The sequence below is a fragment of the Thamnophis elegans genome, chromosome 11 (assembly GCF_009769535.1).
Source record: "Thamnophis elegans isolate rThaEle1 chromosome 11, rThaEle1.pri, whole genome shotgun sequence".
NCBI lineage: Eukaryota > Metazoa > Chordata > Lepidosauria > Squamata > Colubridae > Thamnophis > Thamnophis elegans.
The window spans coordinates 24,533,680-24,558,488 of NC_045551.1; the positions used below are offsets into that span (position 1 = coordinate 24,533,680).

The 24,809-nt window shown below is 40.3% G+C and overlaps 1 protein-coding gene across 2 annotated transcripts in view; it reads right to left on the reverse strand.

Annotated features, from left to right (window-relative positions):
* The window catches only part of SHROOM2 (shroom family member 2), a 169,007-nt gene that overhangs the window by 47,811 nt on the left and 96,387 nt on the right, over positions 1–24,809 (reverse strand). For both annotated transcript variants that reach the window (XM_032226217.1, XM_032226218.1), the window contains exons 3-5: positions 18,369–18,500; positions 14,513–17,153; positions 5,833–5,933 (exon numbers count right to left, since the gene is read on the reverse strand). In XM_032226217.1, coding sequence (XP_032082108.1) covers positions 5,833–5,933; positions 14,513–17,153; positions 18,369–18,500 — 2,874 coding nt within the window. The remainder of the gene's footprint in view (positions 1–5,832; positions 5,934–14,512; positions 17,154–18,368; positions 18,501–24,809) is intronic.

Genomic DNA, 24,809 nt, shown 5'->3' on the forward strand with positions numbered 1-24,809 from the left:
GAAGACTTTGAATTTTAGATCTTCCTTAGCTGGGTGGTTTTGGCCCAGTTACTTTGTCAGCCCAACAATAGGATTGTTTTGGGAAAAATAGGAAATAGAAAGAATTGTATAGCCTTGAGTTGTATAAAATAAAAGTGGGATATAAATCTAATAGTAAATACAGTCTTACAAATTAAATATAAAAATGCTTTCCTGCAATCATAAATAGATTCTGCACAGTTAATTTCTAAATCAAAATATGCATATTTATTAAATTACTTTATTAAACATTTTACCCTCTGAAATAACATGGCTATTATTCACAATAATAAAAATATAAACTATCGGTGGAACAGAAGGAAATTCTCCTCCTCCTCATTCAAAAACCTCCACTCGCCTTTCCAACAGAAGCCAAGGTCTAGGAGTCATGTAAGTTTGTAAGTTTAATTTTATTTATAGGCCGCCCAATCCCGAAGGACAAGTTGACAGACATTTTTGATAAATAAACAGCAACTACATATTGTCTAGGCTCAAATTCAGCATGTTTCTTTTTCCCTTTTATACAGTGCATGTCAGAGAAAGACTTTGACAATATTATAATTGTGTATTTAGGGTAAATGAACCAAATAAAATGTTAAAAAGTTAAGGTATTGATGCAGTTATTTACCAATCACATCTAAATTATATTAAAGTAACCAAAATATCTTTACAAACCCCAAGGCAGGTCACGTTTGAGCACCCCTAATGTTTGGAATTTAAAGCTGAAAAATTTGACATGCCCTAGGTAACAATGATAGGATATCATCATATACTGATAATAGTGCAAACTAAACTGATGAATTATCACTCAGTGGCTTTATATACATGCTAAATAGTAGGAGATATAAAACCAAATCCCATTCTAGAATAATAAGTCACTGAGTCAATTTTCCCCCCACAAATACCAACTGGAACCAAGTACTAAAGAAGGAATATGTCAGCCTTCCAGATAATCAGGCAGCTAACAGGACTAGATGAACCAATTCCACTTAATCAAGCATTGAATCATTATTCAGTGGTTTACTCACTGTGATATTATATGTTGCTTTCGGTATAAGGATGGCTGGTATATAAATACAATCAATCAATTAATAGGGATAAGTTTCAGTTAATTTCAGTGTGAAGATATCTACACAAAGTCATGATCAGTATTACAAAAATAAGAACGAAGAAATATTACATAAAGGAGATACTTTTCACTGAAAGCAAATAAAATCAAGCTCCCACAAGATTCAATTCAATTTTCAATTTATTAGACTTATAGGCCGCCCAATCCCAGAGGACTCCGGGTGGCTTACAAAGAACAAGAAAAGAAAAACAAAATAAAAAAAATAAAAAATAAAAAATAATTTAAAAATTCCCCAACACGCATACGTTCTGATCGGGGCTGGACCCTACATAATAAGGTCAACAGCCCCAGGCCTGCCAGAACAGCCAGGTTTTAACAGCTTTTCTGAAGGCCATGAGGGTGGGTGAGGTCCGGACCTCTGGGGGTAGCTGATTCCATAAGGTCGGAGCAGCCACAGAGAAGGCTCTCCTCCGAGGCCCCGCCAGCCGACACTGTCTGGCTGACAGCGTCCTAAGGAGGCCCACCCTGTGGGATCTTAGAAATCTTCTCTATTTATAAATTGTGTTATAAATATTAATTTCTATTCAATTTGTTTCAAGAAGATTGAAACCTAAGCAGAAAATGAAATCTGCTCCAAACTCTGATTCATTGCCTGTTATACAGATGGCTTGGGTTTTCAAAGTCATGCCCCAAAACAAGTGGCTTGCTTTTGCCTTCTTCTGTGACTCAGAAGTTCATACAAGTATTGCCAACTTTAACCTCAACAGGAAAAAGTTATTGCATTTTTTATGTGATCAGAAATTCTTGACCTGGGGAGATAAGGCTTGTGTTCTTTTTTAAACCTCTCAAAAATTCCAGTTCCATAAATATATTTTGGTTTTCAAATGTAACATTTTTATTCTAATGCTGTCCAATTATAGGTTTCAGCGGCAGTATAAGGAATCTTTTAACATAAAGGAAGCCAAATATACATGTCCCAAAATAATGATGCAAGGTTGAATCTGCGTTGGTCATTGGGACCGGAAATTTACTTTTCTGAGCTTTTGGACTCATGTTGGAGCCATTTTCAGGGAACTTCTCTCTAGTGGAATAAGTGATTTGGACTATTCGGTGAGTTGTATTTATGTGATGCTTCCTATTGGCTGATTGTTGATGGCTAGTGATTGGCTGTTGTTTCCTTGTGCTGCCAAATCCCTGACTCCTAAGTACTTGATAAACTGGTGGTAAATCAGCACTCCTGTTAACTAACATGGGGCCTGTTTTCCAGGCTTCAATCATTTCTCTGGCTGTCTTTGTACCTGCATGGCCAACAATCTTAGTATCTGTGAAATTAAATGTGTGTCTTTGTTCATTGCAATGAGTTTAGAATAATGAGTGTCGGGTTTCCTCGTCTGACTGCTCACTTGTGTTCTTGAAATCTGGTGATTAGCTTCCTCCCCGTTTGTCCTACATAGTCACAGGGCAATCCATGCAGGGGATCCTGATCTGTGTTTTATTATTCTCCTACTTTTTTAAAATCTATTATTTCACATGCTAGTTGGGGGGTGGTGGATGTAAATAGGGATACTGCAACAAAGGAGACCATGATCTCATCAGAAGCCACATACAAAGACTCTCGTATTTTTCAAAGATGCACGTTTCCCCCCTAAAAGAAGGTGAAAATTTGGGTGTGTCTTATACACCAAATGTAGTCTTGCCCACCTGCTGGTCCCCACCCTTTGACCTCTGCCTCCCAGCAATTTGCCTTCTTGCAGCAAACAGCGAACAGCCTATTTCAGTTTCAGCACAGCCTCATAAGTACAAGCAGCTGATTGTCAGTTTAGGTTTAGGTTTATTGGATTTATATGCCGCCCTTCTCCCAAAAACTAAGGGCGGCATACAATATAAAAGAAAACACATATTACAAAAATTAAAAGGGACATTAAATAAAGTATCCAAAAAACCCCAATTGATATTTACAATAAAATTTAAAAAATTAAATTAAAATTAACAACCATACACAAACATAATTTGGCCCTCGGCCCCCACCATATCTGCCTCTCCCACAAATAGAGATGGTAAACCCCCCAATGGAATGGCTTAATGTCTCCCCCAGAATCCCAACCCTTCCCAGCACTCCCAACCCGCGCCCATTAGTTAGCTCTGGCCTGTGCCCTGGCAGACTCCCCCCGAAGCCTGTATGAGCCAGCTGGATTAACCCCCCCTGCCCCCCGTTAAAATTTGATTGGATCGTCCTCACGACCATCAGCTGTTTCAGGCTGCAGGGATTGGCATTGCCTATTGCCTCTTCCACGCACCCCATTTTCAGCCTCCACATTCCATTTTCGGCCTCTGTGTGCCCCGTTTTCTGTCCATTCCAATCCCCGCCATCCGGAACAGGCAGAATATGGGGTGCGCACAAGCAGAAAATGGGGTATGCGGAGGCTGAAAATGGGATTTGGAGGCCGAAAATGGGGCACCAGAGACGGCAATAGGCTATGGCAATCCCTTCAGCCTGAAACAGCTGATCATCGAGAGGCCCAATGATTAGCTGCTTGTGCTAATCAGGCTGTGCTGAAACTGAAACATGTTGTTTGCTGTTTGCTGCAAGGAGGCAAATTGCTGGGAAGCAGAGGCAGATTTTTTTTCTTGTGGTAATCAGGCTGTGCTGAAACTGAAACAGGCTGTTTCCTGTTAGGAGGCAAATTGCTGGGAGGCAGAGGCAGATTTTTTTCTTGTTTTCCTCCCTAAAAGCTAGGTGCATCTTATACTTAGGAGCGTCTTATACTCCAAAAATACAGTATATTGTGATTGAAGAGAGAAACAGGGAAAATGTGTCAGTAAAAAATAATTACTATATTGCAATATTTTATTTTATTTTAAAGTAATTTCTATAAAGTACCCATCTATTCTTAATTGTCCTCACTGTCAGAATTTAAAATTATAAGTATTTATACAGAAAATAAAATATTTCTTCAGATAATCGACTTACAACTATTCATTTAATGACCATTCAAAGATACAATGGCACTGAAAAATATTTAAAATTGTTCTTCTCACCACAGCCTCCCTATGGTCACATGATAAAAATTAGGCTGCTTGGCAACTGGCATGTGTTTACAATTGTTGCAGTGTTCTGGGGACATGTGAATGCCATTTGTGACTTTCTCAGTGGCTTTCAACAAGCAAAGTCAATGTAGAAAGCTTATTTTTCTTAATGACTGTATGGTACACTGAACAACTTGCAATGATGGCAAAACTAGTTGTAAAACTAGGTATGGCTCACTTAACAACTGCCTTGCTTAGCAATGGAAATTCTGATCCCAGCTGTGATAATAAATCAAGGACAACCTGTATTTGTGGAATATTAAAAATAATAAAAAATTCTTCCACAAAACTGATTTGTTATAATGCTTTTTGTGCTTAGATTTGGCATTATTATGTTTTTTAATTGTACAGGAAAGGAAACTTTCAATTTTTATAAAGTGTGCAAAGATGCAAGTCCTTAAATAACAAATAACGTTAATAAAAACCATGTGTCAATAATTATACACACGCTGATTTCTCTAGAAGAATCTTGGAGTACTTAGTAAAGGAGTTTATAAAGGCTTGAGTTTTAATTATCAACAAAACACATCATGCTTATAAATGGGCCTCGAATATTGTTGAACTACTATTCTCAGCAATCCCAGTTAGCATAGCCAATGATTAAGAATTTGTGTTTTCTTACAGGCTATCATATCTATCACACAGCAGTAGTTGGGAGTCCACAATTCAATTGTGAGATATTTAAATAAATACTTTTTAAATAACTGCTTCTCTCCCACTTGTAATGCTATACAACATTTGCATCATGCTCACATCTTTAAAAAAATGCACTAAAACACAAAACATTACTAAAATACATGTAAAAGAGATGTCAGTGAGATCCTACCCTACTTTCATCCATGCAGTTGAATATTTATTGTAATACAGTGGAACCTTCAATTATATATTTTTCCTCCTAATAATTTGGCCATCCATTCTCGGAATCTTTCAATGTTTGTTATCTTGTTTGTCAACCTTGATTATTAAGCTTTATAAAAGTAATCTGATATACAGTGACATGCATGCTAACACTGTTCATATAAACATAGAATACTTGGTGGCAAACACACAGAAGCTTCATGGCTGAATAAATCTCAGCCATGTTGCTTTGTGAAACCCTATTTTTTTCTTTCCCCTTCTCTGGCAAGGAGAAGGAGAAGATTGAAAGTTTCATTTTGGTTTTTAGACAGCAGAAATTTAACATACTATTCAAACACAATTCTCTGGTTTAAAATAGCTTTCAAACCAAGCAACAGGAAGAACAACTTTGAAATACACTACTGCATAAAACGGGGCTCCTCAGAAAATACTTTCAAGTGCCACTGATTTCCAATATGTGTTTAAATTCTCCATAAAATTAGATTTGAGAGTGATTATTTATTTTTGAGAGAAATTATTCATCTTAATTTTGGTAAGGAAAACAATTTGCTTATTTAAGATATCAATACTTTAAATATTTCCTCTATTAGTAACAACACAATTATTTAAATATTTCTATAGCATCAAAATAGAATAATACTTAATTTTCAACATATATCTTCTTTTAGAAACACACATTTTTACAAAATGAGGAATATTAAAAATAGATTCAACAGCTTCTGTTCTTCCGGGAAAATATCTGACTAAGCATTTTCTGCAATATATGCTATTAAGACTTGAAGAAAAATCCTCTTGTTTACCTCAAATTGTGGCTGCTTTCATCTGATTTTGCAACAGAGGAAATAAGCTCTTCATCTTTCCTGGATTTTTCACTTTGCCTCTTTGCTTCTGTTGATGTTCCCTGAAAACACAGTTGTATAATATGGTAAAGCAACAAATCATCAAGTTTCAGTTTCCTTAAACATATTATTACACACCCCTTCATTTGTGGATTTGCCTGAAGTCCACAAAGTATCCCGCCTTTTGCTGATTTAGCTTAAACCAAATGTAACATCTTAGTTTTACGAACTTTTCATTCAAGATACTAATTCATCCGACCAGTTTAAAGGAAGAAACTATAATCATTTGTAATTCTGTCTTGGAAAAACGTAAATGAGGACACTGAAAAACTAATGATTATGGTGCTCAAATGTATTTGGCATGCAACATAAAGAAGATTTTTTTTTACCAAAAAGTGAAACTTTTAAAATAATTATTTATACCTGTGAAATTATCTATCTATCTATCTATCTATCTATCTATCTATCTATCTATCTATCTATCATCTATCTATCTATCTATCTATCTATCATCATCATCATCATCTATCATCATCTATCTATCATCTATCATCATCTATCATCTATCTATCTAATCCAATGAATTCTGTCCTCTCCAGATGTTTTCAATTTTAAGTTCCATATTTTCTCAGACGGCATAAAGAGTAGCTGAGGATTATGAAAGTTGAAATGTTAATACATCTGGAAGCATTAGGCTGAAGATGGTTGATATAATCTCTAGAGCAGGGGTGTCAAACTCAAGGCCCGCGGGCCGAATCTGGCCCGCAATGAGGCCAGATCCGGCCCACGTGGCATCTTGGAAACTGTAAGGATCTGGCCCGCATCACTTTGGCCCAGCCCACACCATCCTAGTGTGCGTGCATGCACGCATGCCCACTTCTCCATTGCTGTATGTAGGGCAACTAAAGTAGTTTGTGAGACTATGGTATAAAAAATAGTTCAGACCTTCTAATCTCATGAGATCTTTTTTTTTTCCTGTGAGGAGTTGGAAGGTCTGAACTGTTTTTTTTTTTTTTTTACTTTAGTCCCACAGACTACTTTAGTTGCCCTGTACATGGCAACAGAGAATGGATTTGGATTTTATTCAATTTGTAGGCCGCCCTATTCCCCGAAGGGACTCAGGGCGGCTGAACAAAGCCAAGGGAGGGGAAATTACAAAAAGTGAGACAAAGACAAACAAACAATACAAACAGTTTAAAAGCACAACAGACACAGCAAATTCAAGTGGGGGGGGACTCAACCCCAGGCTTGCTGGGACAGCCAGGTCTTCACGGCTGTCTGGAAGGCCTGAAGGGTGGAGAGGGTCCAAATCTCCACGGGGAGCTCATTCCAAAGGGCCAGGGCAGCCACAGAGAAGGCCCTCCTCCGAGTAGTCGCCAGCCGACATTGGCTGGCAGATGGAATACGGAGGAGGCCTAATCTGTGGGATCGAATGGGTCTGTGGGAGGTAATCGGCAGAAGGCGGTCTCTCAAGTACCCAGGTCCAATACCATGTAGGGCTTTATAAGTAATAACTAGCACCCTGAAGCGTATCCGGAGACCAATAGGTAGCCAGTGCAGCTCACGGAGGATAGGTGTAACGTGGGTGTAGCGGGGTGCACCCACAATCGCTCGCGCGGCTGCGTTCTGGACCAGCTGGAGTCTCCGAACATTCTTCAAGGGCTGCCCCATGTAGAGCGCATTGCAGTAGTCCAGTCTTGAGGTCACGAGGGCATGAGTGACTGTTGTAAGATCCTTCCGGTTCAGGTAGGGACGCAATTGGTGCACCAGGCGGACCTGGGCAAACGCCCCCCTGGTCACAGCCGACAAATGGTGATCTAAAGTCAGCTGTGGGTCCAGGAGGACTCCCAAATTGCGAACCCTGTCTGAGGGGCGTATAATTGGGGATTGAAAGCAGGTTAGTGAAGGGATGTGGCTGACCTGGGTAGGGGTGGGGGGTTGGCCTGGCTAGTGGGCCCTCAGGTAAGCTGGGGCAGGTGGGGCAGCTCTGCACTCCCTGCCATTTTTCATCCTCCATCCCCCCGGCCTTGCTTAGATCTTCTTCATTCTTCTCCACTTCTTCTCCTTGCTCCCTGCTGTTAACTAGCAGGAGGCTTAGCAACACACGGCCACAAAGCGAGGTGGTGGTGGGTGGAGGACAGAGGGGGGAGACAGAGAGAGGGAGAAAGACAGAAAAAAAGAGAGAGACAGGGAGGGAGGGTCTCCAAACTCTGTTTGTGTGTGTATTAGAGTGAGCATAAAATCCGTGCTTCAGCCGAGACACCCAAGCTGCTGACAGCGGCGGGGGTGGCAGGAGCCACCATGATTCCCTGCTCCTCAACCAGCCAGTCCCGCCTGACCTGCTCCCTGCCTGGCCAGCTGGCTGGAGCAAATCCTTGCCATTCTCCTTCTCATTGTTATCCTCCCAATCCAAGAGGCAGCGGGCTCTGCGGGACAGGGTCTTATTCGTGCCACAGTGTGGCAAACTCTGGCAGGCTGGACATGGCTGTGAAGGGACTGGCCCCGCAGTGCTTCCTTGCTCAGTTGAAGGCTTCGTTCAGCCTTTAAACAGTAAGGCCAAGTCGTGGAATTGGAATTGGCCAGGCACAGTAACCAATGCTATTCATGGCCCTGGTGCGCTGCTTGCTTGTGTGTGCCAGCCTTACTGTTTGAAGGCTGAACGAAGCCTTCAATGAGCGCGGGCTGTTTGAGTTTGTTTGAGAAGAGAGGGAAGGGGGAGAGGCAGGGAGGGCAGCTTGTTTGAGAAGAGAGGGGCAGCCTGCCAGCAGAGGCGGGTCTTTTACCCGCCTCTGCTGGCGGGCTGGTGTTCTTTCTTTCTTTCTTTCTTCCTTTTCTTTTATAGATTTTTTTTTATTTTTGTTACATAAACAACATAATCACATAACAATAGAAAAAGAAAGGCAGAGAAGAAAAACAAAACAAAAAAAAACACACACAAAAAAAAGAAAAACAAAGCCCATCATCCCATGCAGTATGTCATTTGATTACAGGTGTTTTAACCTTTATCATTCTTATACATTCATTGTTTCATTTAATAGATTATAATTTAGTATCGTTTCTTATTCCCCTGCCTGTAGCAATCCATCCCTACTACGTTTCCCCCCATACACACACCCCATATCTCTCTGTTATATATTTAATAGACACCACAATAAACTAGGATTAAAAAAAAAAAAAGGAAAAAGCACACAAAAAAAGAAAAAAAAACCCATCATCACATGCAGCATGTCGCTTGGTTACAAGTGTTTTAACATCAGTGTGCTTTCTTTCTTTTGCTGCTGTGCCCCCCTTCCCTTTCTCCTCTCCCTCCCCACCGGGAGCCCCGTCCTGCTCCCCTCTCCCTTTCCTCCTCCTCCTCTCACCTTCCTTTGCCGGCTGCCGTCTCACCCCCTGACTCCTCTGTCCCCGCCCCTGTGTCTAACAGGCCGTCTCGCATCTATGGTGGACATAAATGCGAGACACCTCTGTCGGGGACAGCGGCAGGGCGCTGCTTCTCGCCACCGCCGCGCTCCACCACCTTGCACCCCGCCTCCTCCGTTCCTGCCGCTGTGTCCGACAGAGGTGTCTCGCGTCTATGGCAAACATAAATGCGAGACGCCTCTGTCGGGGACAGCGGTGGGGACACTGCGTCTCGCTGCCGCTGTGCTTCACCGCCTCGTACCCCACCTCCTCTGTCCCCGCCGTTGTGTCCAACAGAGGAGTCTCGCGTCTATGGTGGACATAAATGCAAGACGCCTCTGTTGGGGACAGTGGCAGGAACGCTGCTTCTCGTCGCCGCCACGCTCTTGCCTCACCAACCGTAAACCTCACCGCACGTCACTGGAGACCGGCAAACACTTTTCGCACCGAGAATGAAAGTTTTATGGTCCCTGAAGATGATGGGTGCCTGAACCTGTGTGATATTATAGCACACAGGAGTGTCCATTCTCGGCACGAAAAGCATTTCCAAGCCAACTTTCCTCTCCTCTCCCTTCCTGAGAGGCAAAGAAACAGCAGCAGAGGGGAGACAGATATTTGCAAGGTGAGTCCTTGTGGCAAGAACGGAGGGATAAACATGAGGTATCTTTGGCTGGGGAGGCTTGAGGGCCTGTTCTATCAGTAGTCCCCCCTCCCCCATGGCCTTTCCCACCCTGAGATACCTCATGGACACATAGCTGTTCTGTCCCCCCTTCTCCGCTCGTTAACAGACGACAGGCAAACAAACTTAAAAGGAACTCTCTTTATCAGTTCTCGGCTCAGACTGGCTGCGAGCCCAAAAATAAACAGAAATAAAGTCTCTTTCAAGAAGATAACAGAATACCAAACAAAAACTCTTACAAAGCAATGCACTTCTCCAAGTGTCTCCTTGAATCAGGGTTACAGAAAGCAAATCACTTCTCCAAGTGTATCTCAAATAAACCACGACCGATGATCACTGAATGCATGAATGAACATTGACTCCTGCAACCAGGGCGTGGCACCCTCCGTCCTTTTATCCCCAGAAGATGCCCCTAACGAGCCCCAGCTGCATTGTTAATCTTGCATCCCGAAAAGACTCACAGAAGACTGCTGCTGAGTCACAACACATAGCTATTCTTGAATTGTGAACTCTTAGGAAAATATCCTCTCGTGTGTTGCAAACAGCTATTTCCAGTGTGGAAAACAGGACAAAGAAAGTGGGGGGGGGGGAGTCTGAATTAGACCATGCAGGTCTCTAAAGAATAGCCTTTTAAGGATTATGTATTAATAGGAAAGCAAATAATTTATCTCTATTTGTAAATGCTAAAGCTGTTGCACATAAAAATCAGAGGAGCTCTGATCAACTATCACAGCCATCATTTTGACAGTTTTGCTGTTCTGTTGTTTGTGGACGCCCCCACGAAATGCAAGCATGGGATAAACTGAGCTGGTTTGTTCTCAGTCTCAATCTAAGTGGCCACAAACTACTAGCAGGAGGCATTGAGAAATGTTTACCTTTTTGCATTTGAGCATCCAGAAGGGACAGAAAAGACAAAGAAAAAAGAAGGAAAGAGGGGAAGGAAGGAGAAAGGAGAATGAAGAAAAAAGAAGAAAAGGGAAAAAGGAAGGAAGGAGATTATAATGAGAGGGAGTGAGAGTCTGAAATAAATCCTGCCTTAGCACTTGGCCACCAGCAACCCTGCTGCCCTTTCACCATCCTCCTTGTTGTCCTCTTCCTGACCTCTCCTGGTGGTCTCCCATCCTATCACTGAGGATGCTTTGGTTACAAAGTCGAGTCTCCTCACAAGGAGAAGGAGTGGGCCTCCTTCTGACCCACACACTTTGCCCTCTCACACACACCATGAGCAACCTGGCCAAGGAGAGCGAACACAGCAGCATGCCCACCACAGTCCCCTGAAGTCAACCACAATCCCGATGTGGCCCTCAATGAAATTGAGTTTGACACCCCTGCTCTAGAGCAAGGGTGTCCAACTTTGGCCACTTTAAGAATTGTGGTTTTCAACTCTCAGAATTCCTCAACCAGCATGGGAGTTGAAGTCCAGAAGTCTTAAAATTGCCAAGGTTGAATACCCCTGCTCTACAGTCACGATCTAAAATATAGCTTCAATATCTTGACTGGATCTAAGGTATTGACAAAATAAACTGAAATGGCACTCATTTGTGAATAATTTATTGCAGGGCATGGTCAGAAGAAAAAGTATTTATCTCTTTTTACCTGTGGCTTCCCTCATACTTTTACAAGTGCTGAAAATGAAAAGCTAGTCTTTACTAACAGGAAACCACCATCTTCCTTCAAATAAGTAGAAAGCAACTAATAGCAACTTGAAACAGCATTAAACAATAACTAATCATGTAATATAGATATGTAAACATAAGGAAATATGCCTTGAAGAAGATCCCAACCCTATCCAATACACTGCGGTTTACTGAGATTTTCCTTTAAAATATATCATGGTAGGCTCATTTGTAGAGTCATTTCCAATGTGATAAGACTATGCCATCAGAATGCCCTTTCTCCATGTACATATTATGTATAATAAATGTACACAAAGCTAACATAATAAATAACAGCACTTGTTTATTGATAAATTGCAAAGCAATTTTTGCAGTGTGAATTTACAGGCGTATTAAAACAGTAGTAAAATGCCAAGGAATTACTAAACACTTTTTTATTATATCCTCCATGCTCAAGTTATAATACTTTGCAGTAGACATCAACTTCTTCATATTATTATAAGTGTGCTTTAAATTTTTATTTACAGAACAATGCTACCATGCCAGATGGCTAATAACTGTTGCAAATAATGGATATTTATCTTATCTTAAACTTTATGCAGAATTGTTTCTTCATTGTTATCTGATCTTTAATTCTCCATTCCACATCCATACCCATCAATATGATCACATATTAATGTGTCATCTGATAAGGAGTTCATGTATCTAATAATATGATATACCATGCTTATTTCAAATGGGTTTTTAAATGGGAACACTAATATATAAACATGGCATTTTTAAATGGAACATTATAGTTATATTAGATTTAACCTCTTCTGTCTCCCAACATGACTCTCAGATAATCCTTAAACTCCCCACAGCTGAGTTGGGAAAATTCCCCTTCCTATTTTCGTATAGTGGTGACAAAGATAAAGGCCCTGAGCTGGAATCCCTTGTAGAATACAGAGACGTCAGCAATTAACCCAACATCTAAAAGATGTTTCAGGTTGAATATTTTCAATGGTTTTTTTTTTTTAATCAACAAAATAATATACTCCCCTCTTAATTAATAGACAGTGTCAAAGCTAGACGTTGGCCTGAATTATGAACGAAATAACAGTGGATGGAAGAAATGAATGATGTAGAATGCTAAAGGCTAAGTATATATTTAAGAGAAAAAGCAACACAACAGAGACTGTGGGGATAACCGCATCTGATGCAGGATATTTGTAGTTGGCATTTTAAACAGGTATGTGAGAAACAAATTAAATTTTGGATCATTATCTTGCTGAAGTATCCATTTTCTTTTCAGATTCAGTTTCTTCACTGACTGGACATTATTTACTTCTTTGTTTTTAAATGTATATGTTGACCAATTTTAAATCATTCTGAGTGGCAATAAATGGAAATATTAAAAATAAGGAAAAATACAGCAGAAAAAAAGAGAAATAAAGATAAGAAGGATGACCATAACAAAAACATAAGGAAAACAAATCTGGATAGGAATAAAATGAAACAAATCTATGCAATCCAAAAGGGGGCTTCACTTTACCCTGAAGCAGGTCTTCAAGGTCTTTTAAAACAAGGTCAGGTTTTATTGGTATTTAGCCAAATCAATTCTTCCTTTCGCCCATTCAGAATTTCCTGTGCTATTGTCTCTCATAGAACCACAAAGTATAACTAAAGCAGAGGTGGGTTTCTGCCGGTTTGCCTGAACAGGTAGTGGCGGCGGGGGGAGCACAAGCGTCATGTGCGTGCATAAGCGAGAGCATGTACAAAAGCGAATCGGCAGTAAAATAAATTGAAACCTACCATTGAACTGAACTCTCCATTTTTTTACCAGCTGGCAAGGTATTTTTTTTCTTCAAATACATCATTACAGAGCCATAAAAAAATTTCCTTCTGATAACATTACATGTGTACATTTTTGTTGTTCAGTAAGCAATGTTTTACCAGAGGTAAACAAATATCAGCTAAAATTTTTGGAAGGTCTTTTGAAGTGATCTATGAATACTGTTTTGCAGACCTAACCACTTTTGAATGTCCAATTCTGGTGGAGATTTTTCTTGCTTTCAAACTAATGTACAGCAGTTAATAAAAGTAATTAAACCTGAAAAGAGATTACAGTTCATTATGAAGAATTACATGAAAGAAAAGTCAAAAGTTTTGGAACAGTCCTCTTATCTTCAGACTATAAGATTACTGAACATATATGAGAAGATCTAAAATGTGCAATGGCAGGCAAGGAAACCTAAGAAAATTTCTGACTTCTGCAAGAGAGATAGGGAAAAATCAGTCCAACCCCCAAAAGGTGACTATGGTTGTTTGGAAGCTTTAATTACTACTAAAGGATGTTACAAAGTACCGACTGAAAAGGTTCAAAATATGTCATATTTTCAATTTTTAAATTGGAATCTGTATACAACTAAACAAATACTATAGTAAGTATGCATTCATATTTGCAGAAAAGTATATTTAACGGTTTTTTGCCTTTTTCCGCAAAGGTTGAATCAGTTTTCTGTTCACATAAGGACTCATTGAAGTCAGAGGTGGGTTGCTCCTGGTGTGGCCCAGTTTGGCCGATAGTGGAATTCAGGCCTGAGTCGCAGAACCGGTAGCGACCCAGGCATGCCAAGGTCCCCGAAGTGGTTCCCTCGCCAATGTTGGGCTTCCACCATTTTGGTTTTTAGTGACTGCGCATGCGCAGTTCACTGTAAATTGTTCTGTGCATGCGCAAAATGAACGAACAAACGTGTGTGAACCGGTAGTAAAACCGGCAGCAACCCACCCAATTGAAGTGTATAGTTTAACAGGGTTGCCTGAAATCTTGTATACAACAATATGCTTAAGAAATTTCCTCTTATCATTGTATCAGTTGTGTGTGTGTGCGCGTGCACACACACATACATACATACTTATTTTTTATTGCTTTCAAATAAATTAAAATGTAATAAAATGTGTTTACCTGCTTGTAAAAATCAGTAGAAGGAGATGACCTGGACCTTTCATGTTTATATTGAGATTTCTCAAGTTGTTCAAAACCAGCATCAAGGATATTATCAGCTGAATGGTACTTTCCAGAACTACAGCTTTCTATAGGTTTTCTCTGCTCTTTCCAAGAAGCCTGGTATTCTGCAAATGTTTCTAACCTCTGAGGTTGTCTTGATTTAGTGATATGGCCACTGTAACGTACAGTTTCACTAGATCTATCAGAAGCACAAAGCACATTCTCAATTCCCAAAGAAGCTGACCGCATTCTTTTTTTGTACCATGATCCTCCAGATTCAATTTCATTAGAATTTCTACGAGGAGTAGCAGACTCTGCTTCTGAATGAAAGTAGGATGCATGTCTCTGTGAAGATGTTTGACAGACTGGCTTACTAGTCTCTTCAAAAAACTTCCACTTATCTGCAAAAGTTTCCAAAGCTTCCTCTGATGTAGTTGGACGATGGTGTGTTTGGCAGTTACCATCCAATATACCCACTTCATTTATTTTCTCGGGTTCGGAATAAGATTTTAACTTTTGTTCTGCAGTAAATCTCTTCCTAGCACCAATACGTGAAAGATGGTGAGCACCATTACTCAGTGATATCTCTTTAGAAGATTGTCTAAGTTCATGGAAACCTAATTCATCTTCAGAAACCAAAGTCAATGGAGATGTATTATATATATTTATCTTTCGGTCTGGAAGATAATCTGCAGAATTGGGTTCCAAGTCTCGGCGCTGAAAAGAAGTGGCCTTCAAAACTCTGGCTTGGGCCTCTTTCAGATTATCTTTGTACATGTGAGAATAACAACTTTCTGATAAAGAAGCTGTCTTTTCTTGAGAATCATGCTTCCAGTTCTCAGCACAGTCCTCTTCCTCAGTTGGCTCTATTAAGGCTGCTGTGCTTTTGCTTTTTTGGAGTTTTGCTCTCTTCATTTGAATTTCATTTCTCAGTGTGGTAGCAAAACGATCACTCCTTCGTGCATTTTTGCTTAGGTGAACATCAAATCCTGTCTGTTTATTAGTCCCAATTTCGGCAGCAACATTAATCTGCCTTTTCTCTTCCTGAGCTAAAGAATGCAACATTGGGGTCTTTTGGGGAGAAATATGATAATTCTTCTCCTGATTCCATTTGAAATCTTTTTGGGCTATTTTAGTGTCGGACACCTGAAAATACTCCTGCCCATCCTTATATTCATGACTACTGAGATTTTCTTCAAATGTCTTATTCTGACTTGATTTCTCAGAGTAATTTATCTTCCTAGAATCTTCCAGTACAACAGCCTTAATATCCTCTCCTTTATTAACTACACAATGAGCTCTCTTTTCACATATATCCAGAGAAGACTCAGTAAGATGCTGAGGTAGAGAATATTTAGGATTTTGGCTCATGGTTATGGCAGGATTCTCACTTGACACAGAAGCATCAAGATTTCCTGTTCCAGAATTCCTACGTTCATTTTTAAACTGTAATGATTTTGAGGTTCCCTGAGCAGACTGCTGCCTCGCTTTTACACAGTAATAATGATTTAGTCCAGGGTTTTCCTCAGAACCCATGTCAGAAACTGCAGTGGTGGTATTACTAGGAATCCTGATTTGGTTTAGATGACAGTTATGTTTATCAAAAGGCCTTTCCCTAATGTCACTGTAAAAAGAGAGCCATTTTGGCTCTTTAGATGATGCAGAGGCTTTTGCATTGTGAAAGAAACTATATTCATCACTATATTGACGCTGATGTTCATGGTGCTGAGACTCAGGAACGGACTGGGCAAATCGAACATCAGTACTAGACAGAGAAGAATGCAGCCTCTTAGCATGTCCCATATTATTGTTTATCCTGTCACCTGGGGAAGATAAATCATAATTTGGAATAAAACCAGGTCTTTGTATTGGGCTGCTTCCTCGTCTTCTGTGTGAGGCCTTCTCAACTGACCTGATCATTCGCTTTTGTTCTTCGGCAGTGTCAGCACTCCAGTCAGTTCTGATTGGTGTTCTATTTTGGACTTCAAAATGCTGGGGGCTCTGAATGCCATCTGAATATAGAGGAGGTGCATGATCTCCATCATGACTTTTGGTAGCAGCAAAACTATCACTACGGAGAGGGGGTGGGGGAGGTGGAGGAGAAGGAGACTTTTTTCCTTCAGGGACATACCATACAGGTACAAAATTAGATCTTCCAGGCCCAGAATACACTGAATTAGTATGGTCTTCTAGTCGTGAACGTAGGTTGTTTTCGTATTGTGGTGGAGTTGCAAAGGAGTTAACTTTTTCTTCAAATCTTCCATTATCACTCAGAAATGAAACAGTCTTGCTATTCCCTTGCTTTTGAGTTTCCCAGTGACCCACTTTATACATCACATTCTCTGTTGACAGAGCATCCACACTGGACAATGTGTGATCAGGTGTACTGGAGCTAGTAGAAAAAGAACCATATGCAGAATCTCTTTTGCTGGGATTGCCCAGATGATCAATGCTGCTATTGGACTTTGCAGAGGAAATCTGTCCATACTGATATGTTTGGGGTGTGTGATCCCAGATTTCCATGCTTCCCACAGAGCTGAACTGGCCTGAGGTACGATGTAGATTTGATTGATTCCATGAATTTGAAAGATCAAAGGAACTGCAACAAATAAAACAAACATACCTCCATTAATAAAGTACACACATACACAAAACTATCATTACAATTACCTACAGCAATAATGTATTTATTAAAACTTAATTAAAATCATATTGTCACTTTTAAAAAATTGTGAAGTGTGAAAAAAGCTTTAGTGAAGACTATAACAAGCCCATGATTATATCTATCAACTCTGCATCACTGACCACTGTCTCGAGATAAGTTTTGATATGTTTAGTTTAGTATGTCAGCTAATATTTTGTTTTTAAAAGATTTTTCTCACTTCTGTCCTACTACAAAATCAGCACAGACAGAACTCCCAGGTGAATTAGTTTCATTCAAAAAAAATTCATAGTATTTCTGAAAAAGATGCAATACAACAGTAAAAAAATAGATATATATTTTTTTAAAAATCCTACAGAATTCCTTGAAGTTTATTTCCAGCTAAACTGCTATATGATTGCAGCCATAAATAGTTTTCAAAACAGAATATATTATTTAATAATATATAACCAACCAGCATTATAGTGTCAATCATGTTAAATGTGTTTCTAAATTCATTACAAATCTGAATATTTTATATTAAGGGGTTTTGTGTTTGTTGTAACTAAATCATAATATTATGAATGATTGAAAAAAATTATATCTTAATTATGATGCTTCTTTTTTAAATCCTGGAAGAATTTTCACAGAAATAATTATTGTGGATGTTTCATTTATTAAAAAGGCAATGGTATACAATACCTATTTTCATCAAGGAAATTACACAGTAAATAGTAAAGTATTTACAGAATTATTCTTTAAAATGATGCCAGAGAAGAATACACATGTATAATTTTAAGAAGCTACCCTGGAACAGCAATTTCAATTTCTTCCATCAAATGCTACTGGAAGAAGTTATTTGGTACAAATAGCTGCTCAGATTTGAAACGATTGTACATTCTGGTGCTAGTAGTAGGGAAGAAAAAAAATCATTGGCCATCAAAACTCGCCGGTATTATTTTTCATTCTTCATAATGAAAAAAAATTGTGAATTAATCTCTCAGGTATATAATTTACTGATTTTTTTAAAATAATAGAACTTGCTTCATACCGTAAGCCCAACAAGACAACACGGTACCATTACTGGCAGTTTAAAGTTAAAAATAAAATAAGACAAGCAATTATTTTCTTACCATTTGAGCCTGCTGCTTGTAACTTTCAACAGGAACTCACCTTGAATGATACTGAGAGGGCCATGAAGCACAGACATTGGTGGAGGAGAGTCTTGACGCAGCTGTTTCAAGTCGATTCTCCGTGAATTTGGTAGCATGCCAGGAATGAGGCCTGCAGGCTAGATCATTTTTTCTGGAATGAGAAAAGTGAAGCAGCTACAATTATTGCATATGGAAATCACACTATGTGGAAAACAACCAAAGACGTACTTTAACAGATGCAATAATAAGGATTGAATTACAGAACATTTTCAATTTTCTAACAAATCACCTCTTAGAAGAATTCAGCTTTTGTTTTAAATGACATTCCAAATGGATGATGAGTCAGTAACAGCAATCTGAAGCATTTTTTAAGAGCAGGTAAATAAAATTCAAAACAATTAAGCCTTGTATACAAGCAAAGAAGTACAAAAAAAGTATTCTGAGCTTCATCAGAGCTCAAACATTCCTCTTATTTGAATCTCAGAATAGAGTAGGTGTGGTTTGTTAGCTGTAGGAAAGGCTAAACTTTGATACAGATGCAAATGTCTGCTGTTTACAGAATCAAGCATCACCTTGAAAGAGAATTCACCCCACATTCTACAACTGTAGAATCCCACAGCTGAAGTCCAGAAACTTATATCTTTACTTTTATAACCCATTTAGTTTTCTTCTTCAGGTGTACAAAAATGTACAAAACAACAAGCATGAAGGAGCCTCTTACGCTGTCTTGACTTTTGCTGCTCTACCGAGCAGGGTGGGGGTCTTTGCTTCAAAATTTTACCTAACCTGGAATGGATAGAGATTATAGCCCAAAGTGCATGAGAAAAAATAGTCTGTACTAACATTCCTATTTCCTAAACATCCTCAAGTCCTATGTAACTTCCTGCATGAAGCTGTCTAATGTTTGAGTAGATATAATTCCACCAATCTAGTAATACCGTATATACTCGAGTATAGGCCGGCCCGAATATAAGCCGAGGCACCCAATTTTACCACAAAAAACTGGAAAAGTTATTGACTCGAGTATAAGCCTAGGGTGGGAAATGCAGCAGCTACTGGTAAATTTCAAAAATAAAAATAGATACCAATAATGTTTTTGAATATTTATTTCAAAGAAAAACAGTAAACTAGCTCTGGGACATCGTTATGTGGCTGCTTGCCATAACAAGGAGGAGGTGGGACATCGTTGCAGAGCAGCAGGAGGGGGAGGAAGGGGAATCGTAAGACAGCCCTGCATTACATTAGAACGTGAGGAGGGGGGATGGTGCGGTGCGCGCTGCGCGGCAAACTGACACAGAGGGAGGGGAAACTCACAGGGGCGCCGGGCCATTCATGAGCGTCACCCAGCGGCATGGCCCCGCCCCTTTTTCTCCTCCATTTCGGGCAAATTTTTCACTGACTCGAGTATAAGCCGAGGCGGCTTTTTTCAGCCCAAAAAGTGGGCTGAAAAACTCGGCTTATACTTGAGTATATACGGTAATTATTGTGCTGATCACTTCATGATCAACTGATGCATAATTGGGTTGCATAATGAAAAAGATAAATATAAATAAGTTTTACATTTACAGTATAATTCTTTCAGAATGATTATATACTTACAAGGAAATTCATAGGAGTTATTTCTTTATGAGCATTGGTAGAAATGCAGACTTTTATTACAAAAGTCCCAAAGGTGCTTTTTCAAAAGGCAACAGGACTTTATTGTTTTTTTCTTTTGAAATAGTTGCGGTTCTCATCCAAGAAGCTTTTCATAATCAAAAAACAAAGAAAGTTCAGTTGCCTTTTGAAAAAGCACCTTTGGGAAACCATGACCTGGATGATTAAGAAGACATTCCACTACAAAAGGTTAACCTTTACATTTGTTTATTATTTATTTAACATATAACTCACCCCTCCCCCACAGGAGGTCATTGTATCTTATATAGCAATCTCCTTTCATCTTACCTTCAGATCAAGCAGACTTGTGAAGTAGGGTAGGCTGACTTTATCATGTGAGTTTTTATGGATAAGAGTAGACTAAAAACTTCTCTCTCTTGGCCTTTGTTCTATAGCTAAGTACTACATCACAATAATTCTACTGGCTTTTTATTTGTATGGGATGTAGCCCAGTTATAGAATATTTTATTTCTGGATGAATTTGTGTTAAACTCTTATATCCCAGGTAAGGCTATAAAGAAACATGGCTGCAATTGACAAACAATTGTTGAATGCAAATCTTTCCAGACACACAAAGCTTATCTAATCAACTTCCTCTTAAACTGATTCAGGTCCATTAGTTACTGTGGACAGATTTTATTATTTTTGTCCTGCCTTTATTATTTTCATAAATGTTTATAAATATTTTAAGGTGGTGAACATACCTAATACTTCTCCCTTTTTCCCCATATCAAGAACCCTGTGAGGAAAGTTGGGCTGAGAAAGAGATTGGCCTAAAGTCACCCAGCTGGCTTTCATGCCTAAGGCAGGACTAAAATTCACTGTCTCCTCTAGGTTGATGTGTTAATGACTAGGGAGGTGGGTAACACAAGGAAGCTGAAAAGAAACCAGAGTGGTTGTGACTCATAGAGACCTAAACATATGAAAAAGCATGGGTGATAATAACTTCCATGTTCAAATCATGTTATTACTTCCCTAAGATTTTAAAAAAAACCACCAGATCTATGGTATGTCCTAATGTGCATGCTAGGCCATCAATAACCTGGTTAGATTTATGATTATATTCTTCAATCTCATTATTATCTTCAGCCAGTTATTGGTTTTGTGGGCTTTTCTTACATTAAGTATTTTTTAAAAAAAAATATGTCGGGGAATGCTCTACTACAGTTTGTGCTATAAAGCCCTCTTTACATTCTTTTCCAGAGAAAAATAATCTTTCTACTTAATATTCCTGAACATATTCAGAAGCCTTAAACGATATATTTTCCACAACAGGTGCTATTCTGTGAATGCATGCATTTAACAAAGTCAATCTAAAAATGAACATTTAATCCCTACATTGTTAAGACTCTTAATTTGCATAAGATCAAGGGCATATTCACCAAGCTATTGGTGTCTTAAATCTCATAGTGCTGCTTTGTTAACCAGCAACAGATGTATGGCTTTACCTCACAATGTATTTATAAGGCAATATAATACCTTGACAGCTTTTTGATATCTTATGTCTATTTTTCTGTAAGGCATAATGGATATTCATGGCTGTGTTCACAGGATCAGATTTAATTTAAATGAACAACATCAAGGAAGGAGTTTTTATTATATGGAAATTGTTGTTTTATGACTTAACCCAACATGTACATTATTTAAAGACAAGCTTCTTTAAATGTCCATTGGAATGAAACTGCAAGCAGTAGCCTTTATAAAAAGGTTTAGCTTTAACTTAAAGAAAAGTTGAAGCAGCAAGTCTCTTTTCTGATTAAATTATTTTCACTAAGGAATCATATACATATTTGGGGGGGGGGAGGAGAGAGATATGCAAATTTATCTTTCTATGAGGTTCTCAACTCTTTAAGAAATGGGGTGGCAAACAAATATAATGGAACAGTGTTATTTAACTACAACTCTCCACAATCAGGTAGCAGTGACATTACTGCTATGAAAAAAATAATTTGCATTTTATAAATATAGCCTGCATCTCTACCTTCGAACTAAGCTAAAGTGATTTATGGTATGAAACTGAAGTTGAAAGGAAATTATACAATGAAATGAATAAGACAAGGAACTAGAACATAAATATAATATAACTTTAGAAAATAAGTAAAAAAAGACAGTAACTGATGGTTTTATGATGCAAAATTAGGCAAAATTACAGAATAGCAATTGTAAAGTTATCATTGAATTAAACTTCCCTACTGAGGAATACACTACTTTTTTGAGTAGTATTGCCTAACTTTAACTTCAGTGGAAAGACTAAGGTACACCTGGGTGTGATTACTGAGTGCATTATGTGCTGGGGAAGCAAAGGGCAATCATACTGTATATCATTGATTTGTATAGATTGCATAGTTTTACCCTTATTTATTTCTTAGGACCAATTTACATAACAAAGAAATGTTTCATTGCTAAATATATGCCTTTAAAAAAACAGAAATATCGAGCATTTAGAGCAGAAGTGTCAAACTCAATTTCATTGAGGGTTACATCAGCATTGTGGCTGAACTCAGGCTGGGTGGGCGTGGCAAGGTGGCCCAATGAGTGTTTGTGCTGGTAGATTGGGAGTGGCCATCTTGACGCTGCTCACGTCAGGAGTCAGGCCATGTGGGGGATCTAGCAGGGCTAGGGGGGATAAAGGGGTCTCTGGCAAAAAGGGGCGGGACCAGAGCAGATGCAGGGCCCTAATCCACAAAAGGAACAAAGACAGAGGGGTTGCCGCAAGGATGTCTAGCTGGTCGCCATCTTCACGCTGCGACCCCTGCACGCTCTTGCCCGCCATCAAACCTGGTTCTTCAGCAAGCCTGTCGTATGCCCACTCACAAAGGCCTGGGCAAATGGGGAAGGTGAGGAGCGCCCATCCCCAAGAGGCAGCTGGGAGTTTGCAGCCTGGGCAGCGCAGATGTGTCCAAGCCCTGTGGCCGCCGGGCTGAAATTCCAAGCAGCATGCAAAGGAACCCAATCAGGCTTGCCAGATCCCCAGGTGGCCACACGACCTGCCAGATGCATAGTAGCTTGATCCATCTCAACCGCGGCGGTCGTGGACAAAGACAGATCGTGGGGTTGTGGTAAGGAAGCCCAGCAAGTCACCACCACACTGCAGCCTCTGCATGCTCAGCTCCCTCCCTCAAACCTCGTCCTCCAGTGGCACTGGGATGGGAAGGGCAGAGAGCAGGCTCACTGAAGGATGAAGCTTGAGGGAGGGGGCAACTGCACAGGGGCTGCAGCATGATGGTGACTGGCTGGACTGCTTCACTGCAACCCCACAATCTGTCTTGGCCCATGGTGACTGCACAGCAGCCCAGTGCATCTGGCAGGCCATGTGACCGCCTGGCGCATCTGGCAGGCCAGATTGCATGCTTTCGCCTGCTTCTTGGAATATCAGCCTGGCAGTCACAGGGCTTGGACCTCCCTGTGCTGCGCGGGCTGCGGACTCCCAGCTGCCTCTTGAGGATGGGGACTCCCCACCTTTCCCGTTCATCAGGGCCTTTGCGAGTGGGTCAGGCAGTATAAGACTTGTCTGCATGTGCAGTGGAGTTAGAAAATGAAATTGGATGGCTCCACCCCGCCCTGCATCTGCCTCCCCTCACTTTGTGACAGCAGCACAGGCAGCAAGCAAAAATAGAGGCATGGGGGGGTTGGCACGCAATCCAGCCTGCCAGTTGTGCTGGTGGCCACCTGGCCGCCTGCCCCACCCAGCAGGCAGGTTGATGGCTGCCCAGCACTTCCAACAGGTCCAATCAGGTGCCTCTTTCCTTGTGCCTCTGCCTGCTGCTTAGGGCCAGCCTGGCGGTCACAGCACCCCAGACCCACCTGTGCTGCGTATGCTGTGGAGTCCCTCAGATGGCAGGCTGCGACCGGGCACCGTTGGCCTCTGTACACTCACTGCCTCCTGTGCGTGTTCCAGAGTGGTTGGCAGGGGTGGTCAGTCCGTCACTATCTCTAGGGCAGCTTTGCAGGCCAAATCCTGGCCTTGTGTTTGACATGTCTGGTTGAAGGCTTCATTCCTGCCCTAAAACAGTACCGCTGGTGAACATAAGTGAGCAGTGAATCCAGGCCATGGATAGTGTTGTTTCCTGTGCCTGGCCTCAGATCTGACCTGCGGGGCTGCCCTGCCACCTTGGCCCCGCCTCCTGGGCACATGCACGAGTTGGCAAATGCACAAGTGGAGTCCTCAGTGAAAAGTAAAGCGCTCATACCATAGTCAGTCTGCGGGGCAACACGGCCCCCAAGGATGGCAGGCCCCACACGTGCTTACCACCTCCTGTGCAAGTGCCCAGGGGCAGGGTTGGGGCTGCTCCACAGATCTAAGGCCAGTCATGTTCTGGCCCAGATGGCTACCAGCAGGTTGCAGATAGGCACCCAGTTGGGTTGGGCTGGGCCAAGGTACTGCGGGCTGATCCTTCACTGCTCCCGGGGCAGCCCCATGGGCAGGATCTAACCACCTTGTGGGCCTTGAGTTTGACACCCCTGATTTAGAGTGTGCCTTGATATTTCATTCAGTAATATTAAGAATTTATGACATCATTAGAAATTAACATTTATAATTTGGGATATTGCTTTATTTATAAAATAATACTATCCCAGAGGATCTATATATTATAATTGCTATTAAATCAGTATAGATTTATTATTTAATTTTATTGATTTGTAGTTTAGTATTGATTTCATACCAACAGGAGTTGCTAAAAAATTGGGGATTCTTATAAAATTAATAAAAATAAAAAATAGCTACTCCACAAATGGTTTAATGATTTTCTTAGTTTCAATATTTTAACAAAAAAATTATTAAAATTTAATACTCATTGAAATT